General features: G+C 38.0%; 1 protein-coding gene across 1 annotated transcript; it reads left to right on the forward strand.

Annotated features, from left to right (window-relative positions):
* Window positions 1-10071: 10071 nt before the first annotated feature.
* HOXB1 (homeobox B1) lies at window positions 10072-13399 on the forward strand (the record flags this gene model as incomplete). The annotated part of the gene is made up of 2 exons (XM_081933231.1): window positions 10072-10759; window positions 13047-13399. 2 exons carry the CDS (start codon window positions 10072-10074, stop codon window positions 13397-13399), a joined length of 1041 nt encoding a protein of 346 aa, XP_081789357.1.
* Between the last annotated feature and the right edge of the window lie 13447 nt (window positions 13400-26846).

A 26846-nucleotide genomic window follows, 5' to 3' on the forward strand; every position in this document is an offset into this window, starting at 1 on the left:
TTATCCTGACATTTACATAAATTATATTTACAGATTCGACAAAGGAAATAAATTGAACCCAAAATGGCTTGAAAGAAGATCAGGCTGTAACTATAAGCCTGAAAAAGAATGTATGAATGGTAGCTTAAAAGTAAATGGCCCAGATCTTGGTACTATTCTTTTTTCCTTGGCATTTGAATAATCAATGAATGGCAAGTTTACTGATGAGCTATAAGTGGCATATTAATCCTCTTTCTATGGCCACAACAACCTCACAAAATTATACTACCAATTTCTCATACTTTGTATTTTTCTTTTTTCTTTTTGGTAAAAAAACAACTTTTGGAAATCATGTAAGCCTTATTTTAGACTTAACACTGTCTCCCACAAGAAACAAATAATCCTTTATTTGTATATCCTTTATTTAATAATCCTTTATGCTTCAACTACATCTCAAGGAAAGGTATCATGAAGGATTTTCTAACATTGAACTTTTTCAGTAGTGGTACAATGATCATTGCTAAAGAACAGCCCTGACCATGGAAATGTCTCCACCCATTAAAGAAGTTCTGAAAAATTCTCCATGCAGTTTGAAGAGCACTAGGACATGAATAAAGAATAAAAGGTTTTGCACTCACTTAATGCCTTTATTAATGTGGTCAGTTATTAATATAAAGCCAGACATTGAAGAAAACATGAAAGAAAAATGAAAATGGATTCCCAACAATAAATTCAGCTGTAATTGATTGTGGGTAACTCATTCATATCCCTTCCAGCCTTTCTTTTTTTATGAAAACAGAATTGTGGGTATAAGAAGAGCCTAATCTGCACTATCTATGTTAACTTATTGCTGTTGGGTTGCTAGCCAAATTCATCTGACAGTCTAGCTGTTTTTCCTACATGCAATACAATACCTAGTAATCGAGATAAAATACTATCAATACCAGACGTGCGTGCATGTGCATGCACGCACACCCACACACCCACACAAATAAAGTTTTGCCTATCTACTCATATTAGTCCTCAAGAAAAATGTGTTGAGTTGGTTTTGACTGTTGCCAGCTTCCATGAAAGAGATTTTGAAAAAGAAAGTTCTACCAAGAGTTCTGATCATCAATGCAGAAGCATAATGAGGAGGAATAACACAAAATGATTTATTGCGGTTTCTTGTTATTCTCAGTTGTGAGAATAAGAGAAACTCTAAAAAAAAGATAATGCAGGGTATTTATCTAACTGATTTGATCCCAGACTAGATTCTTCAGTCCCTTAGCTTTCCTAAGGAGATTGTTCTAGAATTTTATACCACTAATAATAAAAAGTCTCACTGATTGCTTTTCTTCACAATAAAATTGGGGAGGGGAAGAAGCCTCATCAAGTCAAAGTGAGTATAAGAGAGAGTTTTATCGACTGTGCTTTAGGGGATAAGAATAATTAGTGTCACTATCGCCTCTCTAAATACACGAGTGAAAATGAAGCAGTAAATATAATTAAAGGCTAATGTCTAATTAAATATTTTTAGGAAGAAAAAAAGACTGATACTTGATGGAATACGCTATCTCTTTTAATTGCATTACGCTGATGGGATCTCATTATTTTTTTGATGTTTGGAACCTTCAAAATCTTCTCGAGTACACTAGCCAAAAAGAAAATAGCTAATTTGAAAGACAGTATCAAATGATAGAGACACTAAGTATGTCACAAATACCTTGTACTTTTCCACCAGTCAGTTTGGCTTTTGCCTATTTTGCTTGGGAATTTTAAACACTGAAGCCCAACCTAAATGAAGATTACAATGCAGTGAAGAATTCTACTACATAAATAAACTACACACTTTAAATTGGTGTTAGAAGTGCTGAAGACAGAAAATGAAATCTAAACGATATCATGTTACTACATATGAATTACAGCGATAGGGAGGAAAATTTTGAGTCTGATTATTTTAACCTATAATGGATTATAAAGATAATTTTCTTATTCCAAAATGATTGGAATTGGGTATTTCTATTCTACAATTGTTCCATTGTGAATATATTTTCCAACATGTAAAGCCATTAATGCTTAAACTGATATTTTAGTTGAGTTTTAAAAAATTAATTAGCTTTAAATACAATTGCCTATCCATCAACATGTATATAATTGCCTGTTATCCATCAACATATATACCGGTTTTTGAGACATTTTGTGCTTTTTTGAGACATTTTGTGCATTACATATGTAATATTTTAGCTGTTTGGAAACTAGCTTTCTTTTTATATTTTCCATGTCTTTTAAAGACATTTCTTTTTTCTCAGAATTTCTGTAATGTTGTATTTGATTTGGATTACCAATCTGTTTAATGCATTTTGTATGTAGTTGTGAAGTCAGGAGTTAAAGTTTGAAAGAGATTTTAGCTTTTTTATATAAATAAGGAAAAATAATTTTGCATGTTGGAAACAGAGGAATGTGAGATAACATGAATCAAATAAATTCCTGGAATATCCAGGGAAGAGATATAAACTCTGAGAACATGTTGGCACAACAGGCGTTTGTCCATTCAGTCACCAGGAATCAAGAGGAACAGTGTTGTATTGAGACAAGTTAAAAGTTATCTTTTTATTTGCAATATAATTAGTTTACACATTTTTAGAAAGTAAATTTATTTTTCCTGTTATAGTTATTGAATTATACAATATAATCCAAATCCTTAGAAATGCTTTTAAGGCCTAACCAATACAATTTACTGTTCTTTATTGGAATGGATTCTGTGTTCTTTGATTAACTAATGCTCAAAATGATTAGATTTGTTGACTATTTTGCATATTAGAAATGAAAAAAAAGTTATATTTTGTTATTTGCAAGTGTATAGATCTTAGTGGAGAATTTTGGATAATGGGCCATTTAGATGCTTTCCTCTAGTCCATAGGTGTCAAACTTGATCACATCATGTGAAGTATCGTGATGTTTTTTGCCTTTGTGGTGGGCATGGCCTGTGTGTGACGCATTCAGCCACCAGATTGACAGGCTTGCATCTAGTCCATGATCTGGCAGAAAAGTGTATCAGTATAAGGGTTGATAAAAATATACGACCAAAAGAACAATTCATTGCTGTTCTTTGTTCTATCTCTACAAAAAGTCTGTCAAGTGGTAATACTCTCCTTATTGTTTTAATGCAGAACTGGTTATTCCTCCCTGCTTGAATTTTCCCTCTGGCTGGTTGTCATTGCTAATAGAAAAACAGCTACCATTTGCTGTCCATAAAGTGTAGTGGGCAAGGATAAGTGAGTAAATGTAAGTGTTTTTGAAAAAAGCAGGAACCTTGTGTCCCAAAAAAATAACATGGCTGAAGGATCATAGGCATTGAAGAGGGGCACCAAGGAGGAAACTGAGTTGACTTTTCTATGCCTATGACTTTACTATTAGACAATTTCTGAACATGAGTTTAGCAGTCTTCTGAAATTGCACTAAACTGGTATTCAAAAAACAGTCTATCTGGAAGATAAGAGGTGCAGTGGAGGGTGTGGACTGAAAAAGAAGGGGGTGATCAACAAAGACTAATATCAAAAGGGAATTGTAGTGCTGGCAGTGACTAACTAAAGCTGGCAGTGTAAAAATGACATAGGACTAAGAAAAAATTATTTATTTATTTATTTATTATTTATTTATTTATTATTAGAATTTGTCAAACAAAAACTAGAACAAGAATAAAAGAATAAAAATACAGTGACAGGGACCATAGGCACTAGGTGAATTAGTGTACTTATTCACTCCCCCTCTACTAACCACTTAAGTATGATGTAAGGTCCACAGAAGTCAATTTGTGACTGAAACTGTGAAAATTTGTAGCTGAAACAACTGAATCAGGTAGAGCATTCCAGACTTCAACAACTCTGTTACAGAAATCATATTTTATAGTCAAATTTAGAATAATTTACATTAAGTTTAAAATGGTTGTTAGCTGGCGTATTATTATGATTAAAATAAAAAAAGGCATTTACAGATAAAATATTACTACGTATAATTTTGTATGCAATACCTAGGTCTGACCGCAAGCGACCCAGTTCTAACTGAGAATTTCGAGACTAGTAGCATAATGAATTCTATTATGTATGGAAGAGTGCAAGACTTTTCTTGTGAAATACTTCTGAATCTGCTCAATTGTACTGATGTCAGATATATGGTGGGGATTCCAAACAGTTGAACAATACTCTATTGTTGTTGCCTTCCCCAAACTTATTAATGCAGTTAAAATGTGAAGTTCCTTGTGGTAGGAGCAACAGAATACCTTTAATACACTCACTGGTGACAAAAGTAGCAACATATAGCTGGCAGAACCCATATTCCATTTCCTAATTTAAATTTATCTTCTGAGCACAAAGAGGTAGCACTCTCTCAAGAGATCACTAATAATATTTTTAAACACAGGTCTAGTGTTTTTTTAAAAGCCCATGTTTAAAAACAGAGTGGTGGGCTCTTTGAAAAAAACCACTAAAACTATGTACATAAGGATTCACATAACAGCTGATAGTATCTTTGGAGAATGTCTGTCAGGCATTATGCATGCAGAGGTTTCTATGGAAGCCAGATGCCCAGTCTTTCCTGAATCCCAAGTGTCACGGTAAGTAAGTAAGTAAGTAAATCTTTAATACAGTCAAAGACCAGCAATACACATTAGTTTTTACAGTATGTTAAAAAGTACTGACATTAAGATATAATTAAAAAGTATTGACATTAAAAGTGGAAAATAACATACATGTTCTCAGATTGTTTGGGTCACTCCCTGGTTTACCAGGGTGCAGTGCTGTTAAGTATAGTAGTAAATACAATGGTCTAAAGATTGTTAGAGATATGTCCAGATTATTGGTACAAGATGACAACTATACTTCTGTAGCCAATTTTTTTCTTATGGACATTGCAGCAGCACAGAACTTTGCCACTGCATACATGGTAACCAGGTTAGTGTCCTGGAGGAGAAAGCCTAGATAAAAATTGTCTGCCCTTCCTGGCAATCTCTCTAATAAGGGGAGAATATGTGCAGACCTACAAGAGTTCGCAGTGTAATAGAACATGTGAATTATCTTCCACTTCTCCTTTACCACATATACAAACCCGTTCTGCTATAGGTGTTCTCTTATACCTGCCCTGGAGGAGTGCTGAAGGAAGAATGTTAAATCTGGCTCTGAAGAAAGCTATTCTTTGTTTTGGGAAGATCAGGTCATTTAGATATCTTGCCGATTCCCACACACCCTGTTTGATTCTGTCCCTACTATGGAGAGGCAACCTATGTAGTTCTTCTTGGAACTCCACGTCCTTCATTCTATTAATTACTACTTGCTTTGCTTGATCAAAGCCTAGGGACATTAAGAATAACGCTGAGAGCCTTAAGAGCCCAGTTTGTGAACCCAAGTGCCATGGAATCCCAAGTGCCCAAGTCCAGCAACCAGATGGAAGGAGCATGTAGCAGCAGCAGCCTGAAGTGTCCAACCATTGACTGCATCATAAACCACACAATCAGTGAACCTTGACAGATTATAAAACTTGTGTTGAAGAATAGGGAAAGCACCCCTTTAAAACAAGAATTGCAAAAGGTTACTTTAAGCTGCCTCAGCTATGGGCTGTGCATGAGATAAAGGATGTGTATTTATAAAAACCCTAATTGGGGCATGGACATGTCAGACTCTACACATATTAAATGAGAAAATAGTAAGTTTCCTCATAAAGGAGGAGAGAGATCAAGAATATCTTCATCTTCCTTGGCTTGACTACTTTAGTTATCTCTTTAGTTAGTTCTTACTGCTCTTCCTGGTAGTGTATTCTTCCCAAATAGGAACATCTCAACCTGATCCTTTAAGTTCTGTATTTTTCAACAAGCATGGTTATTGACAAGAAGACTTAATGTTGAAATCCACACAGATGTAAAGCACTGTCATTTGATACCATACCAACATTTGAGACTGTCCAGATATTTTGAAATACAGCTTCCACAAACCCTTCTAAAATGGTTAATAATTAGAAAATTATTCAAATGATCATACTAATACTTAAACATATATTCTCTTCATTGATGCTCTACCATTCATAACTACCAATATTGTATTGGTTTTTGAAGGTACACATAATTAATACTACATAATGTAGTTTTAAAATTAATTTAACAGTTTTGTAATTTTTAAAAAGTCTGAAAATTTAGTGAGAAGGAATTTGGGTGTTCTTCTCCCAAGAGTATCTGAATTAAGATAAAATTCATAACTGCCTGTTCTTGCCTGCATTCAAAACGAACCTTTACAGACACGTTTCCTTTTTGAAAAGTTGTTATAAAACCTTTTAGAAGGTGTCCACAGCTCTTTATGAGGGACCAGTTACAAACTTTTCCTAAGAGGAAATCAGACTTTTTCTTTTTGTTCACTTGCAAACATGCAGTCACCTCCCAAGATTCTTGGGACACTAGATATTTTGCAAGGCATAAGAGGATGGTGATGGTGGAGGGTGGGAAAATCAGCACCATTCAGGAGCAGATGGTGAGCGGCCACTGAGCTCCAGAGGGAGGCAATCCTGGCGGTTCAGCAGCCAGTTGCTCCGACTTGGGGGTGGGGGGAATAAAACTTTCTGGATCCAGAGATCAAGCGACACTGAATGGTCTTTCCTGGATTATATTTCTGAAAGGAGAATTGTAATTACAACATATTTGAGGCACCCATTCCTGCTTTATATTTAGCACTTTAAACTGGACTAGTTGCAAGCTAGTTTATGTGGCATAATTTTTAATATTCATAATTCTGTGAACCAAATGATAGCAGCAGGAAGAGAATGCCTTCCTTCCTCTCCTTAAGCTATGCTCAACTGCCAGTATCCCTTGCTGGATGACAAACCTTTGGTGGAGAAGATTGAAGGATTTAGGAAAAGGAAACCAACAAATGGAAAATCTGCAAATTGATGAAGAATTAGTTCGTCGGGCTACGGACGCTGTAGCTGGACCTTATGTTCCCTGCAAAACTGAGGCATTTTCCTGTTGAGTCAGAATTAAGATATTCTTTATAACAGGAAACTGCACTCAGGATGTTGATTTAAACCAAGCGCTGTTCATTAACGTCCTCTTTCTTGCATTTCCCTTCCCCCCTCCAAGTCCTATCCTGCTTTTTTTGCTATGGTTCAATATGGAACCCAGAGCCCCGGAAGAATTTTCTTACCTAATGATTAGCCTTCCTGGCTTCCTTCTCCCAACCTTTAAAGAACCGCTTTCCCCCAACTGGAACAGGACTCAAAATAATTATTTGATTTTTTTCCCTGGAGTTTCTTAAATCCTTACTCAAATAACCCTTTAAAACCTTCCTTCCCCACCATCCCTTCTACTTCTAAAGCATTGACTGAATTTGATAAACGACCCTGATTTTTATTTGGGCTTTAAACCGAAAAAAATATATTTATAACTTCTTCTCCATGACAGTAATTTGCCATCTCTTTTTAATAGGCCAGCTTTCTAAAAGGAGTAGCGTGCAGGGTGGGGCGGGAAGGATAAATTGATACTTGGCATTAGTTTTATATTGCAAAGAGACGGGAGAGGAAAAAAGAAAATTATTCTCCATGGACCCTCCCATTCTGCCAATTACAGGGTCCTCATCCCTGATAGCAAGTCTCCCCACTGAGGACATGCTCATGAGAAGTCCCCTGGTAGCAGTCACATGATGTTACTGTTCCTAATTTTTGTGTTGGACAAGGGTCTCGTCAATGGCATCCACAGTCTGGGAGCACAAGCTTCCCAAGGTTTTCACTGGCTTTAAAGAGCCACTTTGCACCTGAAGCTTTTAGTAATCCCTGATTAGGAAATAATGAAGAAAGAAACGAGGAAACAGTTTTTCCAACCAAAAGCCTGTGATTTGTAATGCAGAAAACCTAATTTGGTCAGGATTTAAAGACCGGACTACACTGCAAAACCTGAAGTTAACTCTTGTTAAGTGATCCAATGTTAATGAGGGAATGACCCCCCCAAAATTTAGTATACATGTTTTCTAGTGCAAATATTTTCTCTCATAAAATGTATTTTATTTTATTTTTAATGTAAAAGACTCTAATCCTTCCCCAGGTTTAATTTAAATTTTTCTCACTTGGTATGTTTTTCTTGATTTTCTTTCCATTAATCCTTCATTTATTTCATTGTGTAAAGACATCATTAGAATAGCCTCTGTGACTCTTCTGTCTACAGTATATTATATGAAGATAAATCTCTCTGAGAGGTTGGTCTCCCTTTCCTTCACTTCCTGAAAGAAACTACAAAAATAAATGGGAGTTCTGATGCTCCCTCCAATCACATATTCAATATTGGCACTCTGTTTATATAGCCTTTTGGAGGATTCCAGTGCCTTTCCACTACCTAGTCCTCCCGTTCTTCCCTTTTCTCAGTTCTGAGACATGAGCGTCTTTCATTTCTAGAGTTCATAAATGGGTAATTACGGACTTTCTTTTCCAAGGGAATCTCCTCCTTTGGCCCACGTGTATTGACAAAGAGGAAGAAGCTCAACCACTCTGGGATGCTGAATATAATGGAAAGCCAAGGCAGCAACATTTATTTACTTGTTAGCACATGGAAGACAAGAGTAACTTGCAGGCTGACGCCTACAGTCATTTGTTACTTGTCAGGATATTTACTGGCTGTACAGCCCAGGGGGAAAGCACCAGAGGTTGAAGTAAGCCAAAAGTTCATTTAAGAGCCAGATTCGCAACTCTGAGGATTTGACTCTGACCAACATTTATCCGGAAGGTAAATGAAAAGGTGAAGTTTCTGCCTGCTCAAGGAAAACAAAAACAGCTCGTTTTCCTTTGCTTCCTAAAGTAATAAGCACCTATTTCAAAACACCTATTTTATTTACTTGCCATAAAATAAAAGAAGGGATTCTTTGCTCTTCCTTTTGTGCAAAACAGGATTAAGAAATGGTGGCTCTGAAAGTGGCCTTTGGGAGTTGTTTGCTTGTCTTTATTTAAGTGTGAAGAATGATTGCAACAATTAAAATTCCTCCCTCCCGATAACAGACAAATCAAAGTCCAGCGTCTACAAGCTTTTTATTGAATAAAAAAATAGAAGGGATTGCAAATGATATCAGGAGATAGAGATGGAAAATGGATGGCTAGTCAGAGCAAATAAATAACTAATAGATGGATAGGGTAGATCGAATTTCAATTTCATTTGCCTTTCTCTCCTTTCCCCTTTCAACAAAACACAATTGTGTTTCTAACTTTATTTCGCAACTCATTAGAATGTTGATTGAATTAAATTGCTCTTAAGAACTCTGCTTCTAGACACAAAGGCGATATGCAAAGCAAAGCTATTTGGATTTTTTTTTTAAGAGAAAGCAAAAGACATTTTAAGCAAACCCCATAAATGTTTAAGTATCTCTTCAGTGATTATTTTTTAATGAGGAAAAGGAACATTTTCTATCATAAAGAAGTCTTCAATACCCCTTACTCTCTTTCTCTCTCACACACACTTCTTTCTCTGTTAGGTGAGTCCCTTATAGCAGAAATGGGGCAAAAGCTCTTTTTGTTTCAGTGAAGGAGAAAAGTTCTGATGATTTTTGTCACCGTCTTTTCTAACACATAGAATAGACTTTGAATAGTTTTAACTTTCCCCTTCTTTTCTTCCTCCCCAAACCTCTTTTCTATCACTTCCTTTTTCTACCCCTCTTCCAAAGTCTTTGAGGGAAAAACCTTTTGACGTATCCATGTTGTTAATCAGATCGATGGGGAAAAGTTTGATTGAAGTCCCTTTGTCATGCAAATGCCAAGGACTTGATGGATGATGGCAGATATCTGACAAACTTTGGGAGGCATTTGCTCATTGGGCTTGAAGGGAACCACGTGGTTACCACGTGGTTTAGATCCCCTTCCACCCCACCACCACCACCTTCTCCCATCCCCCATTCTGAAGCTTCAGGAAGGAGGGGGGGTTTAAGCCAGGAGATCCATAGATGGGAAGGGTGGTTCTCTTCATCTCTCTCTCTCTCTCTCTCTTCCCTTTTTCCCCCTGGTTAACTTTGACATACTATCTAAAGGTTGTAGGGCAGAAGGAATCCCCATAAAACAGGGCAACCCTCTTCCATCATTGGCAAAGGAACAATACCTAGAATGAACTTCTTTTTAGACTATGCAATTTGTAACCGTGGGATGAGCGCCTACCCGCCCAAGGAGTACCAGCACCTCGACCAAGGAACCACTTCCTATCCAGCCTGCTCAGGTACCACTCCAGCCTGTGACAGCTATCAGTCAGATGGGCGCTTTGGGGTGATAGGGGTGGGTGCTACTGGGTCCAATGCCCACCACCAACAGGGCCCCAGCTATCCTCCTCCTCTTCCTCACAGCCCAGCTAGCCTTGGTATCTCCTTCACCAGCCCCTCTCACCAAGGAGGAGGAGGGGGATACTCAAACTCGGGTTGCAACCTCAGCTTCACCAACCCTCAGTTCTACCATGACTCCCCAGAGACGGATGGAGCTTACTTTCAGACCTCGGCCTATCCTGCCAGCTTGGCTGCAGCTTCCTCCCATTCCTCTTCCCATCTAGTGGGAAGTATACCTGATGCTTTTTGTGCAGCCACCCCGGGCCAATTCCAACCACACCAATATGGTTCTGATCAGGGGGGCTACTTGCAAGGGGCTTTGGGCAATCTTTCCCCATCTCTATCTGAGAACAAAGAGCCGAGAGCTTGCCGGGCCCATCCTTGTCCCATGGCTGCTGCTGCTGCTGCTGCTGCTGCCACTGCTACCACCAGCCAGACCTTCGACTGGATGAAAGTGAAAAGGAATCCTCCCAGAACAGGTAAATCTCTAACACACCTGGACACCCAGAGAGATGAGTGTATGCTCATATTGCTGCCTTGCCAGGATCCTATTAAAAAGGGGATGGGGTGGGGGGAGGAAGCAAGTGGGAATGAGGCTTCTGCACTGGCTCAAGATTCCTTCATCTACCTCTCACTACAGACTCCAGAGACATCTTCTGAGATGGCTACTGTTGAAAAGAGAATCTGCTCCTGGAAAGCAGGAGTGTCACTCCATCATTAACCTTGGTCTGAGAAGGCAAATCATAAGATGGAGGGAGGGGTGGTAGGAAGGAAGGAAAGGAGGAGGAAAGAAGGAAGCAAAGCCAGTTTGAGAATAGTTGAGATGGGAAAGACCTCTCTATTTGCAGAATTGCCAAATGGAAAAATAGAAGGCCACTCATTTGGTGACTGCAATTGACAGTTTCAGAAGTAATTGGATCAAACTGTAGGAAGAGAAAAATGGAAGTATAATGATACATGTGAACTTACAAAAAAATAGGTGAAAGAGTCCCAGAAACTATGGTGCTGTGATGGGGCAGCTAGTGCCATTGTATTATTTATTTTGTAATATGATAGGTAAGGCAGAAAAAATATTTCCCAATGCTGTTGAATCAATTTTAAAAAATCCAATTCTGTCTCAGGCTTATAACAGTGGAAGTCCCCCCATCCACATCCCCCCAAAAAGCAAAACAAAACTGGAGGCAGATGTTTGTCTAATCTTGATTTAAAGTTTGAGAAATGGAGACTTTTTGAACATACAGGAGCCACAACAGCTCATAGCTTTTCTTTTCTTTGATTCTGCTTCCATATTTTGATCCATGGTTATTCAAAGAGATGTGGACACTGGGGAGATTTAGTTTGTCTTGTATTTCCTAGTGAAAATCAGAGTTGTCTTTTTATTCACAAGAACAGAATCCTTGCCCTAGATGGGCCCAGCCCTGATGAAGGAAACCTTCTTTTTACCACTATTAACCAGGGATTAAGAACCAGAAAAAAGCATTCCCATGAAACAGATGAACATACATGCAGAAGAATGTTCATGGAAAACCAACCCAATTAAGATTTTACTAGGTGATTATTATTTGAATAGGATCCTCTAGTAGGAGTTGGTTGAGATTAATTTTTATGCAATTGCCTTTATAATTTGGGTTGCTTTTTGAATCCTTCAAAAGCCATATATTAAACAGTGACCCCCCCCCACCCCAAACGAATTGGGTTTATTTTAGACCTTAGTCCTGCCTAGAGTTGGTCAAGATTATTATTTTTCAACTTACCCAACTTTCACCAGCTCCAGGGGAAACAAATCAGGAACAGAACTAATGTCCCTCAATTCAGAAATAGGGATTGAAGTTAAAAAAGACCCTGGTCTGTACAGAATATGTTGAAACAGTTTGAGTGAGGTAGCCATGATATTAAAGGTGAGTTCACACATAAGTCAAAGTGCAATTTATTTTGTATTGATATTGTAATGGCTTATGTGAACTGTGGGTTTTCAAAGACTTGTTACATGGCTTGTTGCTATGTAGAAATCCAATCATAGATAAGATATTGGACCAGGATTTAGGAGAATTTTTTTTAAACAGAGGCAGAAGTTTCTTTTAAGGCTAAACATTTCAGAGTGTCTTTTCCCAGGGGGTTAAAAAGACTAGTGTTTTGGGCTGAAGGGGATGAATGTTTTATCAGCCTTATCTGAGATTTTTTAAAACGTAGTTTTCCAATGTTTTCCTGGATCAGGTTATTTCCCTACTTATTCCAAATCAGATTGACAGAGGACTGACTGATCTAGAATACAAATAATCTTTTGTGCCTAAACCCTGCAGGAATTCTTGAATAAATATAAAGATCAGATCAGAGCACAATATGTAACATAAAGATCAGAGCAGAATCTTTTCTAAACCTAGAATTAGGAACTGAAAAATCTTAATGGGGAGTGAATGGATTGCCAATGAAAGCTAAGCCCCCATTTCTGAAAGGCTCAAACTATGCCCAGAATATATAGAGGCACCTTTTCAAGTTGATGCCCTCCAACTTGTGTTGTATCACAATTTCCATGCTAGCTTGAAAGTACAATTCAATACATCTAAAGGTTACCGGCCAGGAATTACTAAGGTAAAGTAAAAGGCGCCACTCAACATCTTCAAAGGGCTGGACTTTTGTGAGGCACACACCTGCTTTTATCTAGGTTTATACCAGAGATTAATATCATCTAATTGCTGGTTTATTTTGGAAATAATTCTAACCAATGATTTGATTGTTTCCTTCTACGTTTCTGGCCCATCCCAGCAGCGAAAGTGTCTGACTATGGATTAGCCGTCCATGCCAGCACGATCCGGACCAATTTCACCACCAAACAACTGACGGAGCTGGAGAAAGAGTTTCACTTCAGCAAGTATCTCACTCGAGCAAGGCGAGTGGAAATCGCTGCTACTTTGGAGTTGAACGAGACTCAGGTAAAAATCTGGTTCCAGAATCGGAGGATGAAACAGAAGAAGAGGGAAAAGGAAGGATTGGCTGGTTCCCATCCCATTGCCGCCGCGGCTTTCCGCAACTCTACCAAGGAAAGCAGCGAGGCTGCGTCGTCGGACAGATCCAGCGGGCCCTCCACCCCCGAAACTTCTCCGAGTTCGTTGTCCTCTTGAAGGGGAAGCAGGGCTAGTTAGATCGAGTCCTGCCCACTGAAGTAACCTCCCCTTTCAAACAGGCAGCTGCTCGGTTTGTAAAGTGAATAGACGGTCCTAAGCTTATGGGCACAAAAGACAAACCCACCCGAAAGAACCACGAACACGCGCATATAATATCTATGCACACGCGCCCCTCTTATGAAATAGAAACGCGTATTTTCGAATGTAGAGATTCAGGAACTTTTGCACAATTTTTTTCTAGATACTCAAGTGTTAGTTACAATTATACAAACGACTTCCAACAGGATTGCTCATAAAATGTAGATTTTGAAGTTCTCTCCCCTTAAGCTTGTGTTTCTATGCCTTTGCTGTCAGATTCATGTATTACCGGTATATGTTTCTTTGTTACTTCAAGCTTCTGAGTAGCACAAATGTGAACGTAATCTCCACATCACTCGAATACCAGCAAGGCAAATCCTCATTTTCCTTCGTTCCCTCCTTCCTTTTTTAAAACACGAGATGGAAGAGGGACCTACATAAAGCTATCTCCAAAGCTTTAAACCTTTCTCTCTTCTATGTCTTGCTATGTCCTCCTTTTATTTCTCATTCTCATAAGGACCTGAACGGTCTATATTTTAAGGGCTAGTTTACTACATCTAACATCTCAGGGACAATTCTTTTCCTTCCTCCATCTACTCCCTGAAAGTTAGGAGATATACTTTCAGTAGTAGGAAATTTAGAGGGGAGGGAGGGAATAACGTATTTTTTCATAAAGAGCCAAGAGATTTTAAATACAGAGGTAAGATTATTTTTGTCTGTCTGCTTTCCTGTTTGTTTTATATCCTTTCTTACTAGTCTCACAGTAGTGAGTAGTTTTTTTAAAAAATCTACTCGCTATTGTAGTTTTAAAAAAAACAACTAGTTTTTTTTTTTAAAAAAATAGAGATGTATAGTAAGAGAAGAGAAACAAGAGGCCTTGGAGAAATAATTTTCCTTCCACCCAACTTCATTTTTTTATTAGAAGAAGATACCTCTGCATCTTGACTATTGCTCATCTACATTAATTTTTGGCTGAAATTACTTTTATGTATTAGCTAGTCCATACTGGCTGTGGGATTTAAAAATCCACTAAAAGGAGTGAAAAAGTATGTGTTGTTTTTGATTTACCTTTGAAGCCAACACCAAAGTTCTAAATTCACAACCATCATTGCATCAAGAGTATGATTGTGGGAATATGCCTGAATGCCCTATTTGTTTTAGTTAGCTCACCCCTTCTTAAGTGGGTTTTAAGATAAAACAAAGAAAAAGGCAAATATTAATTCGGATTAATTTAGAAATATGCAAGCCTATAAAACTCACAGATTTCTCAACCAGCCATTGAAAAACTTCCTTCCAAGGAGCCTGAGGATATAATGCTGGAAGGCGGGGAGGAGGGGAAAGAAAACCTTAAATCTGCAGGTGTGCATGCCAGTCCTACGGACTGAATAGAGACAAGACTTACAGCATCACAGATGCTGACTCTCAATTACCCAATGAGTCATAATGCCTGGGACTTCTTGGATGTCATATCCCAACACGTGTAGAGAGCACTAAATTTTTTTATAGAAATGAACCATTTTGGAGAAGATATGCTTCAGGTCTTGGGTTTTGGAATCCAAATGTTGAAGTCTGCTTAAATCCATCAGCAGCCAAATAAAATAAGATGAAACCCTCAAATTCTAAACATTCTTATTAGAGAAGTTAATTCCTTCCTTTGGACTTCATTTACTTTAGTAAAAAAAAAACCGCCAAAGAATTGGATTGAAATAACTCAGTGAATCCATTTCAACCTGAAAGGAGACTCCAATAAATTCCTTTGATATGCAAAGAATTTCAGGGGGGAGGGGGGAGAATCCCAAAATATCTTTCCTTCTCTTTCCTGATATTCAGTCCAAATCTTTGTATATTTAAGCTAGACCCATTTCCTTCAATGCTTATTCAGATCACTAGAGCCTTGCATCACTAAGCATGTCAGCTGTGAAGGAAGCCTCACTGAGTTTAACAGGATTGAAGTATTAGAGAGAGTGTATCAAGGACTACATCCTTATTGCTAATGTATTCATGTGTGTGGGAGGTGGGAGTGTTCTTTCAAACTGATGGCCAAAAGGATGAAGGATATGCCCACCTTGGAGAACATATTTTGACCTGTAAAGATGCTTTACAATCTATCAGCCTGTGAAACAGCCTGCTGCACAAACAGATCAAGGGTTAGAGAGATGCATGTATAAAGCAAAGGAAGGGTTTCTCCAGGGAGGCAGTAGCTATCTAGTTCACGTTCAGATGCTCACTATTGGAAGAGAATTGTTTTACTTGATGTATTAAATTGGAAAACAATTTCACTTAATAATGAGCAGAAATGACTTATAAAACAGTGCTTGTTTCAGATACTAAATATAAAAGGCAGGAATCTCCCAGTTATGTATGTCATGATGTTGCTTTTGATTTTTATGAAATAAATGGGATTTGTTAGTCATATCTAATTTTAGTATAAATATGGCTCCAACCCTTCGAGATCTTAAGACTTTATTTATGCAGGATGAATTTGGGTTGAATCTATTTATGTATACTAACAGATTCTCCTCTATTTATTGTATTAACCCTATAAATCTATCCTTTTTTCTTACGAACGTGGGTGGAAATGGATCAGAGATGTTGGATCCCACACTCCCCCTGTCCTACGAATATTAACTTTCAACACTCTTCCTCCATATTTTGCTTTCCATGCTGGTTGAAAATGCTAAAAGCCAGTAAAGAAATAATAAATTGAGGTCTGGGGGGCTGGTTTGGAACAAATCTTTAAAAACTTGAATTAGTATTATTTAGATTCTAATGCAATAATCTAGAATTTTAAGATGAAACTAGAGACAGTGTCTCCTCCCCATGCTTTATATTTGGAACCAAAACTACCTCAGAATAAATAAAGTTTACTTTTTCTCAGGACTTAGAACTAATTATTTGTTTATCTGTTTTTTTCTCACCTGCTCCACTCACTTTTCAGGGTAGTACCAATATCTCAGGAAAGGCCAGATCACTAGGCAACAAAATAGTGTTGCGCTGTCCTAGGGGTCTCCACTTATACTTGCCATGTGTATACATCTCACTCCTCACCAAGCAGGAGCAAAGGCAGTCTAGTATGTTTTTCATTTTTATTTTAAGGGAAAAAAAACATTGAACTGGACAAATGAAATAGACCCAATATCTTAATTCCCCAGATAGCATCTTGCTTGGGACCCATAATCCCTGGCATAGCCATATCATGAATTGAGATTTTTCATATACGTCTTACCCAAAGTTGTCTGTCCCAGCAGTGGGGAATTTATGACTTTCTAAATGCTTTTGGACTATATTTCCTGGCATCCCAGACTATATGCCATGTTCTCTGTGACCAATGCAAGTTAGCAACATTTGCAGATCCACAGGTTTGCCTTCCATTGTATTAACTAAAGGTGCTAGGAATTAAAGTTGGATCATTTATTTACTCAGTCACTGAGCTGCGAGTGAGGCAGATATTGACAGCTTATTCAGGAACATTCACTATTGTGCTACTATTATGTGAATAAAACTTTAGGGAAGGAATCAACAACCTTACTCAAGAGGGTGGCACGGTGGTGGAGGTTTCCAATTATAGAAAAGTTAATGTCACATTTTGAATATGAATTAAGAAATATACTTAAAATATCCCTATGGTCATGTTGAAGGCTAAAATCACTGTACCTTCAGTACCAACAAAACGTCAGAAAGCCAGAATAATTTCAGTGACAATATATTTAAGTGGACTGCTTAGGAGTTGCACTCCCCCAAACAGAGGTATTACAAAATAGTTTGCCAATTAAGACAAATGCTTATAAATGATTTGATTTAATAAATGTAAAAATAACATGCTGTAACATGAGCAATATGATCATTTAATAATATTTCCATTTGGCTACATTAAGAATTGTCATTAAGAATGACAATTTAGTAAACTTTCTGAGGGCTTGAGGGTTACACAAAGCCCTGGGGTGTTAAAATTGTACATTCTGACAGAAAATGGTGTTAGTTTCTTTTGTCTTTCTCTCACTTTAAGTGGCTTCCATTTTCAGTTAAACTTCTAATGTAGATAAAGTTACTGACGAAGATTGATTTCCGCACTGTACTTTAGATCTCATCTACTCATGGTTTTGATTTGTTAACCACTTTTTTTTTACAAAGCCTGATAGAATCAAGTAGCTAGAAAAGGTCACGCTTGTGTCAGCTTGTCCAGATACAAAACAACTCTTCTGGGCTTCATCTAAAATTCAAAGGAAGTTGCTGGTATTTCTTTTCTTTCTTTTCTTTCTTTTCCCTTTTTCTTTTTGCATATGTCAAGCTTTCCTCTCCTTCAGAAGCAACAAAACTGGAGGGGATCTTTTCAGTCTCAGGGTCACTGTTCCATTTTCTCCAGATAGCAGCTCTTATCTTCTGTTAAATACCACTGCTTTTCTTAATCTCTGCCTTTCAGATTCAAGCCTTATTTGAGCTCTAAAGGAGCTAAAAATGATACAAATATCTTTCTGATCCATTTTTATTTCATAACTTATTCGTCTGAAGTATGCTAGATTGACAAACAGGGATTGGCCCAAGGTTAATCCAGCACATTATCATTATATCACACTATATCTTCTACCTCTGTTTTCATAAAATGTAGCTAATATAGACATAAACAGAGTTCAGTAACTCCAACAGACACACACACACACAGAAACAAAAGTAAAACACCCTGCTGAGGAAACATGAGAAAAGAACAGGTCATAGAATTTAATTCAATCTTTTATTTTGGTCCCAGAAACATAACACAGTGATCAAAGAATGCCAACTAATTGTTGAAGAAGGAATTATCTACATAATTATGAATTATGTTCATTTACCTATTAGTATTAGATCATTAACTGTGCAAAATTTCCTTGTGAATAAATCTGTACAGAATTGTACTATTAAGCTACTGAAATTATTCTAAATCCTTGAATTCTATTCATTTAAATTGTTAAACAATTCCATACATTATTTGTGAGATCTGGTTTTCTTTCTGTTCCGTTTGCCCATTATTTATTTTCTCTATTAATTTGCTTAAAATCCATTTTCATAAGCATTCCATCCAGTTATCTTTGTTTGTTTTTTCTTTGCTCTTTTGTCCATCATGGTATTGTTGCTTCATCTCATGTCCCTAATACTTCTCGTTTTCGTTTTATCTATTTTCTCGTTATTTATTATCTCATCTTTTCTATTCACCACCTGCCTTATGTCTCCCATTCCTGTTTTCCTCTTTCCTAAAGTAAGGATGAAAATGGGGGAAATAGGACTGCCATATTCACTAAGTAGCTTTGTGTGCTATACCGGAGGGATTTTGTGTATAGGTATCTGTGTGAACATGAATGTGTAAGGGAAAGATTTCTGATATGGATCTTGAGTTAAACTGTTAAAACCACAGTCTTTATCAAAGCAGCTGGAATTCCTCCATTATTACAAATTAAAAGAAATTCCCAGGTTGTTTGTCTGTCTGTCTGTCTTTCTTTCTTTGTTTCTGTCTGTCTGTCTGTCTGTCTGTCTGTCTGTCTGTCTGTCTGTCTGTCTTTCTTTCTTTCTTTGTTTCTGTCTGTCTGTCTGTCTGTCTGTCTGTCTGTCTGTCTTTCTTTCTTTCTTTCTTTCTTTCTCTTTCTTTCTTTCTTTCTTTCTTTCTTTCTTAAAAAAGGCTTCTAAATAATTTATGACAGTGACTTGGCTGGTTCTTCTAGTCGTGAAGACCTTCAGAAGGAATGTTGAGCAGTTCCCAGTCATTTCCTTAAAAGCATCAGAGCAAGAAAAGACGTTCAAGAGACTGTGTGGCTCCCTAGCAAGTTTGTCAGTGCCATCTGTTCTTAGCCCTTGGTGGGATTCCTCTCTCTTCCTTGCCTTAAAGCGTTTGTTCTCGCCATGTGAAGCCTTTTGATCTCAGGAAATCACTTCCTATTTAAAGGGAAGAAAGAGAGGACTTTTGGTCAACTTGTAACTTTTTCTCTGAACTAAAAGTTTAGCTTCCCAGCTTTTTTTCTGGTGGTTGTGACAGTTTGTCTGAACAACAGGCAAGTGTAATGAGAAATGGTGTTTTGCACACTGTCACTTTATATGCTGTTTCTTAAAGCAAACTCCTTAGAGTTTAATCAAAGAGCTAACCTTTAACAAGTCTCTGATCAGCCTGACAGTTGATGAAAATAATAACCTTTTGCTTGTGTAAAGTGTGTTTTGTTAAATAACAGCTATTTCTAGCCCACTTTTATTTATTACTTCCTTGACTACATCTTGGAGAAAGACACCTTATTATTTCTTGTGTTTTATTCAGAGGTGGGTTGCAATTTTTTTACTACCGGCTTAGGCAAGCTTGTGCAATGCTTCTGTGCATGCACAGAAGTGTCTGGATGGGTGGGCGGAGCCTCCCGCCACTGTTACTACCAGTTCGCCCGATCCAGGCCGAACTGGGAGCAACCCACCTCTGGTTTCATTATGAGTGTTATAGTTAGTTGAATTAAGGTGCCAGATTTGGGCTGAAAAAATCCAGGTGATCCCTACATGGCAGCAAGCACAACATTAGTTCTTTGCTACTGTCCAGACATTTGCTGATTGGATCTGGTAGCCTTCCTTGAAGGAATTTCAGAACACAAGCCATTTCCATAATTTCTGAGAATGGTGGGGGACGGCTAAAGAAAGCTGGCACTTGTCTATCATAAGAAAAGAGACATGGCTACCTTAGTTAACATATTGGATTTTTGGAGGATGTAGCAAGATCTTGGAAGGCATATTTGTATGTGATATGGGGCAGTTTTGCATGCTCTAAGCAAGAACCTATCCTGTCTCTGGTACTACAATCAATTTTTATCTGTAAGCCCTTCAGTTCTGTCCCTGGAATAGGAGATGTTGAGTTGATAGCTTCTCCTGAGCCAGGACTGTCAGAAATCATTTTGGTAATTATTACTTTCTTCATTAATTTCCAAAGTGAAATGTCTTCAGATTTGAATTCTGAAATGCCAATAAATTTAGAGTTTTTCATTTAGTGGCATATTTATAACATATAATTATGCATATCTACCAAATTTCTACCAAAAGATTTATCAGAAGAAATGTGCAGGTTTCTGCAGGACAACTTGGAATAAGGTGAAATAAGCTACCCTAGAATATCTTTGTTAAGAGTGGAAGCCAACTTGAAGATTGGAATTTACTTGATTTAGCTGCAACATTTTCCAGAGAAGAACTGCTTTCTATACATTTATAATGCTTGGAGCTCATTCAGATGGTATGTGGTTCAAAACAAATATACACGTTTTACTCATTTATTAGATTGTAAATAATTTCCATCAAGACTGTATTTAATTATTAAGGATGGTGAATTTTTCTCCATTCAACATTTTTTTCCACTAGAAAATGTCATGTTTCACTTCCATTGTGATCATGAGAATAGAGTCTAGAAACCCTTCTCGACTGAATGTGCCAAGACTATGAATCCCATCATGCACAATGCATGTACTCAATTTACAATCATTCATTTAGTGAGCGATCAAAGTTGCAATGGCACTGAAAAAACAACTTATCACTGTTTTTCTCATGTACAACCATTTCAGCATCTCTGGTCACATGATCAAAATTTGGACACTTGCCAATTGGCTCATATTTATAACAGTTGCAGCATCTCAGAGTCATGTGATCACTTTTTTGTGACCTTCTGACAAGCAAAGCCAATGGGGAAACCAGATTCACATAACAGCTGTGTTACTAACTTAACAACTGTAGTGATTCACTTAACAACAGTGGCAAGAGCAGTGGTAAAATGGGGCAAAACTCACTTAATTAACATCTTGCTTAACAACAGAAATTTGGGGCTCCATGTAGTCATAAACCGAGGACTACTCTATTCTAAAAATTGCAGTCCTAGAGCATCTGGAAGGGAACGCAATGTAGAAAACTGTATGAACTGTACTTGCCTGAATGTCTCAGAAAATTTAAGTAAAGTTGAAGAAAAATGTATGCATTTACAGGTAATCCTCAACTTACAGCCATTTGTTTAATAACCACTCAAAGTTACAAAGGCACTGAAAAAAGTGACTTATGACTAATTCTCACACTTATGTCTGTTGAAGCATCCCTACAGTCACATGATCAGACTTCAGATGTTTGGCAATTGGCATATATTTGCAATGGTTGCAGCGTCCTGAGGTCTCGGGATTGTCATTCGCAGCATTCCTAGGAAGCTTCTGACAAGCAAAGTCAATGGGGGAAGCCAAATTTGCTTAATGATAGAATGACTCACTTTACAATTCTAGTGATTCACTTAACAGCCATAGCATAAAGGTCATAAAATGGGCAATGACTCACTTAACAACTGCCTTGCTTAGCAACAGAAAGTTTAGGCTCAATTGTGGTTGTAAATTGAGGACCATCTGTGTTAGAAAACAAAATGTGTTAAAATATAAGTGAAGTGATGTCTCCTGAACACTAATCACAATACCATGGAATTTCTCATGTGCTGACACCTGATGTTTGTTTAATCAGTAAGTGTTGTATCTCCTCAAGAAAGCAATCCTTTCTGAAACCCCTGGTTCTATTTGATTAAGATAACATCACTGATAATTCTATGTGTCTGTTACTTCATCAGATTAAGTAAATCGGTTGACCGCTTCTGGGCCTTGAAACTGCAGGAAAGTATCAAAAGACAAAGAGCAGGGTTACTTTCTTGTTTGTTGCTCACACAGGTATTCTTAGCGGAACCCAAATTAAATCCCATGACTCACTCCCCATCCCAACATATAGGGATGCAAATAATTCCCCTGTAGGTTTGAGCCTAGCCTTGCTGTGTTTAGAATGAACTGGTGTCTTCTTTGTCACTCAGAAAAATATACCTATCTTTTCTTCAGTTTACATATTAGTCTGACAGCTCCATTTCAAACCTTCACGTGGTTTCATTCAATATTTATTCAGCCTGATGGGTTTGCCTAGAGTTCTACTCTTCTGTCTACCTTGTCCTGCTAGCTCCTCTTCCTCTCAAGCTTTGGTTCACCGAAAGTTCAACTCTAAATGAATTCACCAAAGGACAGGCTTGGGCTGTCCAGAGGTCCAAGAATGGGGTCATACATAGGTCTTCCCACACAACAACCTATGCTTTCCAAGGCCTGCCAGTCCATCAGCACTCCAGGCAAGAGGTCTACTTTGAAAAATTATTTTGGGCTAGAAGGATGGGGTGGGGGAACAAACTGCAAACTGGTAACAAGAGAACGGCAAACATATTCAGAGACAGGCTTTCAACAAACGGATCAGAGGTCAAGCCTACAGGGAAGGTGAGAAAAGTTCACAAATGTCTTTAATTGTAACAGAGCCCTAACTGAGAGGTGTTCTGAGCTTTTTGTAACCCTGTACTGTACTGTATACTATACAGACCAATATGATTGGTAGGGTGTGACAGCATAAGGTGTGTTTGATATGGTATATTTTGTTTACTCTGGTCTAAAATAATTGTTGATTTTGAATAGGAAATAGAAAGCAAATAGACATACAGAGACACACACACAAACACACACATGTATGTATATGTATATGTGTGTATATGTATATGTGTTGCATGCGTGCATACACAAACATAGATACATTAAATATATACACACATACATACATGCATACATACATATAAAGAGAGAGATTAAGAAAGTTAGATAGAGAGAGAGAACAACATCTTGGACTCTGTTTCTTAGCAGGACTAAAGCAAGACAGGAAGATGGAAGGAGAGATAGATAGATAGGTAGGTAGGTAGGTGGGTATATCCTATCTATCTATCTATCTATCTATCTATCTATCTATCTATCTATCTATCTATCTATCTATCCTTTCATCATCCTGTCTTGCTTTAGTCCAGTTAATCCAGTCCAAGATGTTATTCTGTAGAAAGAAACAGACTTGATCCATAGTGGTTCTGGCCTATCCCAGAACTGCCCCTTTACTTTTATATAAGTGAATGGTTGCTATTCATTACCACAAAAAAATGAAAGCACTGCAGTTGGAAAAAGTGAGTGACTAGGATCTTGCTGGCAGAGATTCAATAGGCCCCTCTCAATGCAGTTGACACAAGAGAGCCTTCTCCCCCTTATGATGACAGGTCTTTCACTAATGATATCATAAACACTGGAATTGGGTTTATGCAGCGAACTAAAATATAAACTCAGATTCATAGAATGGAATTACAGTCTATCTTCAATTAAATCAAAAAATCATACTCAGTTTTTGAATGATATTTTACTTTGTAGAACATCTTAAAACAATAAAAGAGACTCAGCTACAAAATAATACATCCTACTTTAACCTAGACTTCTGCAAACATTGCCTATAACATCTAAGTGGTTATTGTACAACTGTTGCCTAAAATTGAGATTGCTACTTGCCACTGCAAGTCTCTCCATCTGAATTATCATCTGATCTACTTTTGGGCCCAGTTTAAAATTGCTAAATTCAAAGCTAGGGGCAATATGTATGTATGTATGTATGTATGTATGTATGTATGTATGTATGTATGTATACATACATACATACATACATACACACACACACACACACACACACAGTGTATATGTATGTGTGTATGTATGCTGTATATATCCACACATATACTGTATATACTGTATATATGTTTGCCTGCGTGTGTGAGCGTATGTTTATATATATATATATATATATATATATATATATATATATATATATATATATATATATATCAGTCGCTATAGCCATCGGAGCTGAAGGGTGTGGTAGCCTGGCTGAGGAATGCTTTTCTCAAAGAAATTTTTCTTGATACTTCATTCCTTCTATTTTCAGCACTTTTACTTTCCAATATCTTTTAATTAACTCTGAAACAGTCCTCATGCTATTTTAATGCTGTTTTTATTTATTGCCAAGTTTATAAGTGTTGTATATCTTAATGAGTGGTGTTTTATTGATAGTTATAAACTGCCACGGGAAAAGGCATTTTGTACAGTATTGCAAATGTGAAAAATTAATCACTCAATCAAGTAAAAGTGATTAGTTTTGAAATTAGAGATGCCAGGACTCAGGTTTATCTGAGTCATTCTCTTCTGCTTAATTTCACATGCTCAGGGTATATTTTTAAAATAATATTGAAAACTCACATTGATCAAAATTAGAGGCATGCATGCATTATTACTGATGTTATTATCCATGCTGAAAAAATTGATCAGCTATTTTCAATCATCTATTGCCTGGTTGGGAAGGAATGAATCAGTGTGTGTGTGTGTGTGTGTGTGTGTGTGCGTGCGTGTGCGTGTGTGTGTAGAAGAAGTTGCTTTGAAATTTTCAGAATGGGTCTTATCACTTAACTTAATGTTATGATGTGGCTGGTGTTTTTCTCCTTGATTTATTAGCTGGAATCAAAATGCCAAACTACACTCTTGACGAATCAAAGATCCTTGCACCATTCATGTCAGCTGAATTTCCTGTAATGTGAGTGACCTCTCTTCCTAATATATAGTTCTACCTTTTAAACCTGTTAGAAAGCCAATGCTTAGTCTGGGAATAAAGGAGGTAGCTCCAAAACATGTTGGAGGATGTGCAGAGTGCACTTTTTTCACTACTTCATAATCACACTCTCTTTCCCCAACCTAGCGACAGAAAGGAAGGTATGTCAAGGTCAGAGATGGACATTTCTAGGCAAGCTTGAATTGTTTCCATCATTTTGTCTTTTCATCATAATTATATTTAAACTCCTGTTGTTCTTCCATGTTTAAATGCTTGAAAGCATTTCCTTTCTTCTAACCCTCTGCTCCCCCCCCACAACTCCATACCACCTTCAACTACTATATACATACAAACGCATACTGTGTTGGTACTTTAGAAGACAAAACTCTTATTCTTCTATTATTGAAATTTTAGAAGGTAACCATGTTGTATGATTTGCAGCTTCTTTCACCTCTCAGCTGGAAGAACTGACAGATTTCATATTTATTTGCTAGTAGAGAAATGGATAAGAGTAGAGTAGCTGGGAGCAGCAGGGGAATTTTTGAACAAGTTATAAAAAGGGGCATCCAGTTTCAAAGGCAAAATTCTCCTGTTTTCTCCTTCCAATCCCATGAAAACGATCTGAGAACAGTTTTATCCAGAGCTACCACATGCTTAATATTGGAGTTGCCTTAGAAGCAACTCCTTAAAGCAAACACTGACTAGGCATATTACAGTCTATAGGAATATAGATTGCATCTAGATATAGTCCAGGGGTGGCGAACAAGTTCGACAAAAAGAGCCAAAATTTTAAACTGTGAGAGTCAGAGAGCCACACCACGCAGTGACCTGCCAAAACAGACCCGGAAGCAATGTTCCCTCTAATTTTTTTTCGATGTGAGCAGAAAAGTATAGTGTTTGAGCGGCAAATTTTCATGCCTGAGCACCCGAATTTTTTTCACAGATGTCACCTAAGACAACAACGAAATCAGTATTATTTGAAACTCAAAGTTATGTTTCTTCAAGGTACCCGCTTAATTCAAAGTGTTATATAATATCAGTATCACTTAACAACGCTCCTGCTTAGCAACCAAAATGTTGGCTCAGAAACTCTGGCATTTGAAGCACGCAACTCTTAAAGCTGTCAAGTTACAAGACCCTTGCACCCCTAACCCTTTAGGGAAAAAAAACCCCAGGGGTCTTCAAACCTGACAGCTTTAAGATTTGTGGACTTCAACTCCCAGAATTTCTCCTCCAGTTCTGTTGGCTCAGGAACTCTGGCATTTGAAGCATGGAAGTCTTAAAGCTGTCAAGTTACAAGACCCTTCCACCCCTAGAAAAAAAATGCAGAGGTCTTCAAACCTGACAGCTTTAACACTTGTGGACTTCAACTCCCAGAATTCCTCCTCCAGTCATGTTGCAGCAACGTCATCTACGTGGATCTGCTCCATCTTTGCTTTCTTCATTGTGGGCAGGGCTTCTGCTGAAGATGCCGATGAGTACGAGTTGCCACCAGAATAACTGCTGCTACCTCCTCCTCCTCCTCCTACAACAGAATCACCAGATTTGCTCCTGAGCTCAGCGCTGGGTTACCTCTGCCCCCTCCCCCTCCTCCGTGCTTTTGAGGAGCCATGAGGCTTTTTTTCCCCTGCTCCCCCCCGCCTTCCTACTGGCTCCTGCAGCCTCATGGCTCCTCAAAAGCACGGCGGAGGAGGAGGAGGGGGCAGGGGTAACCCAGCGCTGACTGAGCTCAGCTGCTCCGAGCAGAGGGGAGGTGCCGCTGCCACACGCGGAGATGCCGGCTGGAGCTTTGGCGGCTTCATCTCAGCCGCAGCGCCGGGCGGCAAATCCGGCAGTGCTGCCTGCTAGAGGAGGAGGAGGAGGTGGTGGCAGCAGTTCTTCCGGTGGCGGTGGGGGCTTTGGGGCTTCACAACTAGCCTCAGTCGCC

Source organism: Natrix helvetica, assembly GCF_964273705.1.
Source record: "Natrix helvetica genome assembly, chromosome: Z".
NCBI classification, from domain to species: Eukaryota; Metazoa; Chordata; class Lepidosauria; order Squamata; family Natricidae; genus Natrix; species Natrix helvetica.